This window comes from Danio rerio, chromosome 8 (genome assembly GCF_049306965.1).
Source record: "Danio rerio strain Tuebingen ecotype United States chromosome 8, GRCz12tu, whole genome shotgun sequence".
NCBI classification, from domain to species: domain Eukaryota; kingdom Metazoa; phylum Chordata; class Actinopteri; order Cypriniformes; family Danionidae; genus Danio; species Danio rerio.
Window position 1 is genome coordinate 15,807,645 of NC_133183.1, and position 7,919 is coordinate 15,815,563.

The 7,919-nt window shown below is 37.3% G+C and overlaps 2 protein-coding genes across 13 annotated transcripts in view; both read right to left on the reverse strand.

Annotated features, from left to right (window-relative positions):
* The window catches only part of atp2b3a (ATPase plasma membrane Ca2+ transporting 3a), a 50,179-nt gene extending 44,613 nt beyond the window's left edge, over positions 1-5,566 (reverse strand). For 6 of the 12 annotated variants that reach the window (XM_021478239.3, XM_005166819.6, XM_073909330.1 and 3 more), the window contains exons 1-2: positions 4,932-5,377; positions 2,264-2,817 (exon numbers count right to left, since the gene is read on the reverse strand). In XM_021478239.3, coding sequence (XP_021333914.1) covers positions 2,264-2,471 — 208 coding nt within the window. In that variant the 5' untranslated portion in view covers positions 2,472-2,817; positions 4,932-5,377. Of the gene's footprint in view, positions 1-2,263; positions 2,818-3,802; positions 3,995-4,931 lie in introns of those variants that run through there. The other 6 variants (XM_073909327.1, XM_073909326.1, XM_073909325.1 and 3 more) reach the window with 2 other exon arrangements.
* si:dkey-6n6.1 overlaps positions 1-7,919 on the reverse strand; it is a 215,547-nt gene that overhangs the window by 103,065 nt on the left and 104,563 nt on the right. The gene's annotated exons all lie outside the window — the stretch shown is intronic.

Sequence of the window (7,919 nt, forward strand, 5' to 3'; positions counted from 1 at the left end):
TAAAAAAACACTGCCTCCATGCCTTCTTCATCTCAGAGGGCTTTTTTCAGTTTATCCATGACAACTTAATTTTGTATAATGTTTGTATTATTAGTAGTATTATTTATTATTTGCATATTTGTATTGGTTTGATTAAAACAAGCTTAGATTTGTAAACCTGTCGGGTTTTGGAGCATGGAGCATAGGACATGTGTTTGGATATAACTGATATAACTAGAAATAATGGTTTTTGACCACACGTTGTAATGATTGCTCATTTATTCGTTTGCTGGAAATTAGAACTGAATTTAGAAATTGTTTTGAAACAAATCTTCGCGCTTAACAAACTAAATTAATTATGTATAGGCTAATGGATGTCTTCAGTGGAGTGTGTACCGTTTCCTTATCCAGGAAAGTAAAGGAGTAAAGAGTAAAAGTAAAGTAAAGAGAAAGTAAAGAGTCTGAATAGAGGTGCTCGTTCTTTATCCTCGCACTGCAGATGGTCTGTTTTACATTTTTCGCGCTGGTGAAGCATTCAGTTCTTCCTCTTACAAAGTCTGCCATGTAAATAGCAAATGTGCCATGACGTGACGCAACTGACCCTAAAAGGGAATAGGAGATGAGACTCTGATTGGTTTATTCTCAAAACACACCCATAAATCATAAATAAAATAAGCACAACCCTGTTAGACCATCCGCTGCAGCGCAAACCATATTTTTCTGTCCTTAAAATAGCAAAAGCGGATTCGGATATGCCCTTAATGCTTTTGCGCCATGCACTTTAGACTTTGCATCTAGATCGTTAAAATAGGGCCCTATATTTTTATACACTACTATAGCAGAAATTATTAACTTCTATATTTCTTATATTTACATACAAATCTAATACTTCTTATTTCAGTTTTGAAGCTTTAACTTATTTCAGTTAATCGCTTCAAGGTTTGTCGCAGTCACAAGCTGAGCAGTCTTCTTTGAATGTAAGAAGGTACACCCACCGGATGACTCTGGTCTACAAAGCTCTTCTTGGTCTGGCACCTTCATATCCATGTTATTTTATTCATAGGTCAAAAAGCCACTATGGCCTATGTCCAACTGAAATTTATCATTTGTCTGTTCCCCGGGTTCAAACTGAAATAGGGAAGCAAGCTTTTAGTCATAACGCCCCCTCATCCTGGAATACTCTTCAGTCTGAAAATGTTTCTGCTCTGTGTACTTAAGGTATTTCCTTTAGTTGCAGAACAATATTTTAGCTTGTGTCAGCGTTAAAAGCTACAGTCAGGATTTACATTACATTGAAAAGATGTGGACAGTGTGGTTGACCTTTTTGCAAATACACCTGTCAGATGTTACAGGGAAATTTAGTGAAGAAGTCTTTGTTTCGGCTCTGTTTAATAGCAACATAATTTGTGGAGAACTTGGTAGACTGCATTTATCATAATGAAATTGAGCAGCTGTGTTTTTTTAACTTGCACATTGCCAGTTGGTCACTTGCAGAACTTTGATCCCAATCAGCATGTTCAGGTATAATGAAACATAAAATGTGTTCATATTTACAGCAAAACGTGGAATAAAATGTTATCACCAGTTGCTCGTCAAGGATAGAGCTGATCAAAAGCAGATATAGCTGACTGGGACTTGGTATTATTTTCATGAAGTCAAAACAAGTCGTGAAAAGCATCAATAGTGAATATACAAGAATCTGCTCCAGAATTTACAAGATTGATTCACTCCAAAAGAAATTCATCATCATTTAGCCATCCTCATGTTCATGCAACACTTTATGACTTTCTTCTGCAGACCACAAAATGGGCAGAACTTGTTGCCCTTTGACATGGAATTACAACAAATATAAACTGAAATGAGCTTTAAAAACTAAATGAAAGCACTATAATCATCATAAAACTGAAACTTTTAGGTCTTATCAGTAAATTACAACATCAAATTTGGTCTATTCCTGACATAAAACTACAATACAGCTAGAGAACTCCTATATGAATATGTTGGACAAGTCTAATGGACCAGATTTATGACACTTGTGCCTCTTTTCCTTTAAAAGCCTCAGACTAGCCACATGGTGCACAATAAATCAGTACAATTCTCCATTTGTTTTCCAGTCGAGAAATAAAACCAAACAGGTTGAACGACCTGAGAGTATGCAAATGACAGATATATTATTATAGCTTGTTTAATAGCCAAAAGTGTATAGTATGTCTTTAGTACGCTTGTGTGATCTTAAGTAATTTAGCAAGTGATATGGTCACAAAGCTGAACTTGTGATACTCACCATCTGCAGGTGAAGTCTTGAGTCTGTGACAAAGGGTTTCTGTATTTGTGTAGTTCTCCTGGATCTTCTGCAGGGCCTCGGCTCCCCTGAGCTCCATCAGTGAGCACAACTCATCCACCGACACCCCAAAATCCCCATCATGGCCTCCCTGGTCCATTCCTGGCTTTTTAGGGTGGAACTCTACTGTGCTATTGCCCAGATCCCCCATGGTGCTGTGTTGGTGGTGGAAGACTGGTAGCTTTTTTTAGCAGAGGCGTTTAGCTAAAAGATGTTCACCTGTGAAGATGTTTTCTTTTGTCCTATTTGTTTTCCTTCTTACCTATTTGTAAGATGTTCTGTGTGTAGTTCTCCATTGTGAGACATGAATTGTTTGGGATTTTCTGTTCTAGGGTGTGGTGGCTGGGGTTGCTCTGAAATATCCCCCCATAAAGGAAAAGTCAACAAGTAAAGTGGTAGCCATTGTGCCAATCCATCTCTATGAAGATCAAATGATGTTACTGATTATTACAAAATAAAGGGGATCTATTGACACAGGAATAATATCTGTAAGAAACCTGTAGAAGAAAAAAAAAGGATAAAAATGTTAAACATTCATCTCTAAAATTGCTCAAAACAAAAGTAATCAAGCTGACACTAGGCATGGGTATAAGATTCTAAAGGTATGATAACCTTGGATATAAATATACGGTTTCACGGTTATGTGATTACTACTTTAAAGTATATTCTTTTTAAATGTCTGGGTAAAAAACAATCACTTTTCCCCTCTTTGAACACAATATGTTTTATTTTGAGAAACATTTAGAATTTTTGGAGAAGTAAACATGTCAGGCTAAATAATTCAAATGAATCACTGACTTCTGCTGTCTTCATTTGTTTTAAAAACACAGTTTTACCATTTAAACGACATCTTTGGATATCTCTTCTGCTAAAGATACTGTTGTCCTAACTGAAAAAAAAAGTCTTACATACACCTTAGGAACGGTATTACTTAAAACCTTGACTTTTCCAAACCGCGGTATACCTTGAAAACGGTTACCTCCCCATGCCAAGCTGACACCTCAAAAAATAACTTTTTAAATGTAAAAAGTATAAAAATATGAATAAACATATTATTAAATAAACAAATTCAACAAAATACATGTAAATGACAATGTGATTATCTTGAAATAAAAATAACTAGACAAATTTAAACAACACTGTATGAAATGCTAAATATTGTATAGACTTATATTCATTATGATTTTAAAATAAACAATATGAAACGCTATTTTATAACAATTATAAAACAGTTGAATCAAAAAAGCAACCTAAAAATATCAATTCATTAACAAGACTTGTTTGAAGTGGAATAACAATAATGAATTGTTTAAATTCGTTAAATTAGGTAAACTCTCTACCCAGGGGTCAACTGTGACCACTAGCCACGTTCGCCTATCTACCTACAAATGAGTTAATATTTAGTTAGTGTTTACCCTGAGGGTAACGTTTAAAAGTCGACAAGATCAGCATTTCGAAATGTGAAGGTGGCAGTTTGCTCACCAAGGTGTCACAGGTGTAGGTAGTTTGTGGGAAACAAGCAGCCAATTGTTCATCACTCACACCTACTGCGATGGATTGTGTACGTAATATCTGATGGAAACCGAGAACTATTACATCTAAACGCCTTTTGAAACACTCTCCGGATAAAAGCGCACTCTTCTCCCCAACCCATGTACCGCCTTTCGTTTCGACGCAAAATCTGCTGCCTTCTCTCAGAAAAAGACGCCTGCGCATGCGCACATAAACACTTGCCCAATCCCACTGCAGAACAGATTTACGAAGGCAACACTACCAGCCATCAGGCCTGCAATTTTGGATGACATTACAATCCGCTTGAGCTCTGCGCCTCCATTTCCCTGCGGTGACAGCAAGTTTAGGTTACTAAACATTTAAACCCATAATCGCCACCTCATATTTGATTCAAAATGAGTGGAAGATTTCTCAACACACATGCGCTTAATGCGAGATGATGCCCTTTCCTGGTAACCTTCAGGAATCAGATGTTCACCTTGGTCACCACTGTACAGCTGCTCGCAGCTTATGGCAGTGCCTGTGGCATGTTGTGTTATGATTTTGCGGTTAAATCACGTATTAAAAAGTAAGATGTATTAAAAACATCTGATTAAAAGAAGATCCAGCTAACCAGACAGCAAGGTTACCATCCATCAGCCTTTTTTTCAGTCTAGCAAAAACTAATAATTAGTTTTTTTTTTCCACAAGTAGATCTAGAACTTTAAGATCATAATTAAGTTTACAGCAAAATAATGGAAATTCGTATTATTATTTTTTTAATGTGAGTTATATTATTATATTAATAAAACACTTTAATGCTAAAATTAATAATCATTATAATGGTATCTTTCATAACTTCATAATACTGATGATGTATTATTATTTTATTTGAATGATATTGAAAAAACAATTGTTGATCAATCAGTAATACTTCAATGATGCTTAACATATTGCTGCATAAATGTGCTGGGCATGCCGCAAATTATTAGCATTTCCATTTGATGCATATCTACCATTATCATAAAGCACTTCAATAAGCAGACACTGGGAATAAACAAACCTAACACAAAACACCACACTTGTTAACATCAATCAACGAATAAAAATATCCACTCACCGCGCAGGCCATGTTCCAAGGACATTTGACGTGGAGTCGAAAAAAGGCAGCAAAAGTCGCAATGATTCACACAGTGATTTATCCTCAAATCATGCCCATCATGGAGATAAAATAAATGAAAGTCACATCATTTGACCTTTACGCTTTTCCAAATGCGCATCGGTGCAGAATAGGAATCAAATGACGGGTGCAGGAGGCGGCAGACGGCGGTGAGCACTTCATCTTCTGCGAACGGAAACCTGAATGATGCAGATGAGATTGTACCATGTCCGCATTAATTAATCGGTTGGAAACGGCGTGTTGTGCTGTCGGGGACGTAAAGGAGGGTCGTTTTGGTCACATCGTTGCTGTTATTTTTGGCGCTGTTGGACAGAGTGATGGGTGAAGGAGAGATGTGGATCTACATGCTGATGATGATGCCCGTTTGACGCGCATCTCGCGGTGATGGCAGCGGCGGCAGCAGCGGCAGCATCCCAGCGCTGGAGGACGGCGGATGGGGGAGGGGCGGCGAATAAGCGTCGCTCTCCGGGCCTCCCTCTCTCTCCGCAATCCCTTGGTTTTCCTGGTAAAGCACGAGAACTACTATGGTGAAGGCTTGCTGTTTAATATTCATAACCCAGGATTTGCCTCAAGGTAACCACGCAAGGTAACAACGCGACGTCAGCGCGAATAATCAATATTCATAATAACGCTCCTTGCTATTGGGAGGTTGTCGCGAAAGTTAGAGCGATACGCTTAATATTCACGAAGAAGCACTCAGCATTGGAGGATTAGCATGCGGCGTCAGCGTAAGCCTATTAATATGCATGAGCTAGGTTTTAGTCATCATTGTCACTAATTTGAGCACCACAGATTAATAAAATGTGCATGTAGACATCATAAAATTGCTTTACACGACAGGATTTGAGAGATATTTACGCTCTGTTTATCAAACAAAAAATTGACTCTAAATTGGGAGAAAATGTTATGCTCTATACAGACAACCCAAACAATCCTAATAATTACACATTAAAAAGAATAAAAATTAAAAAGACATAAGATATTGCTTGTACAAATGGTACTTTAATTCATTCACCTCTCTCTCAAATTCGGCTGGCCTTCTGAGCATTAATTATAAAGCGAGTGCTCATGCAGTCTGCCCCCTTTGCTCCATTAATAAAACATCCTAACAAAGGTTTTGAGAAACGGAGAGCTTTGATCCAATTAATATTAATTTCAATCTCAAAGAAGCCTACTTTATTGTTTTTATTATATTTATTTTTTATTGCACAACAAGAACAATAGCATACAAAAATAGGGAATACAATGCTTACCTTTTCCACATCAATCGAACAAATCAGTAAAGAATTAAATTAAAACACACACACACACACACACACACACACACACACACACACACACACACACACACACACACACACACACATATATATATATATATATATATATATATATATATATATATATATATATATATATATATATATATATATATATATATATATATATATTACAACAAAAAAAGCACAAGAAAAAGATTCCAAAATCTTTTATCATCAAACTATTTGAAGCTAGGCCTAATGTTTTAAAATGTATACTAAAATGACTTTTTTTCTGCTTGTTTAAACAATTTATTTAAAATGAGTTGAAACAACACAATTCTTAAGGTTTTTTTTGGCCAACTTTATTGTTTCATGTTCAATCCACTTAAATTTGGAAAAACGATTAATTTAACTTAATCAATTTGTGTTGTCTTTGTGTTGTTGCACTAGTTGTCTTCTTTCTGTACAATGGCAAAGATTTCAATTCATATATGGGCCATTTAAGACAAAGATTTAGCACTTATGGTAAAATGTAATCTGAATGCGAGCCTAATGTGGCCCATGTGGAAAATGGTACATTTGGTCCAAATGACAGAGGACAAATGTGGGCCACAGTTGGCAAAAACGTGGTAGTCATTTAAGGCTAACATGTGTCTGTGCAAATGTGGCCCAGTTATTATAAAACATATGTGGGCCACTTTTTTGCAAATATTTGGCACAGTAAGCTCTGGCTCATGTGGCTGTAAGCCTAAAGTGGCCCAAAGAAAATATAGCACATGTGGCTCAGTTATCTTAAAACATATGGGGGCAACTTTTGGCAAATATTTGGCACAGTAAGCTCTTGGCTAATGTGGTTGTGAGCCTAAAGTGGCCCAAATGTGATATGACAAATGTGGCCCAGTCATCTTGATACATATGTGGGCCACTTTTGCCAAATATTTGGCACAGTAGGATCTGGCTAATTTGGCTGAAAGTCTAAAGTGGCCCAGATGTAATGTGGCAAATGTGGCCCAGTTATCTTAAAACATATGTGGGCCACTTTTTGCAAATATTTGGCACAGTAAACTCTTGGCCAATGTGGCTGTGAGCCTAAAGTGGCCCAGATCTGATATGACAAATGTGGCCCAGTCATCTTAATAAATATGTGGGCCACTTTTGGCAAATATTTGGCACAGTAGGATCTGGCTAATGTGGCTGAGAGTCTAAAGTGGCCCAGGTGTGATATGACAAATGTGGCCCAGTTTTCTTAAGACATATGTGGGCCATTTTTGGCAAATATTTGGCACAGTAGGATCTGGCTAATGTGGCTGTGAGCCTAAAGTGGACCAGATGTGATATGACAAATGTGGCCCAGTTATCTTAAGACATATGTGGGCCACTTTTGGCAAATATTTGGCACAGTAAACTCTGGATAATGTGGCTGAGAGCCTAAAGTGGCCCAGATGTGATATGACAAATGTGGCCCAGTTTTCTTAAGACTTATGTGGCCACTTTTGGCAAATATTTGACACAGTAAGCTTTAGCTAATTTGGCCGTGAGCCTAAAGTGGCCCAGATGTGATATGACAAATGTGGCCCAGTTATCTTAAGACATATGTGGGCCACTTTTGGCAAATATTTGGCACAGTAAACTCTGGATAATGTGGCTGAGAGCCTAAAGTGGCCCA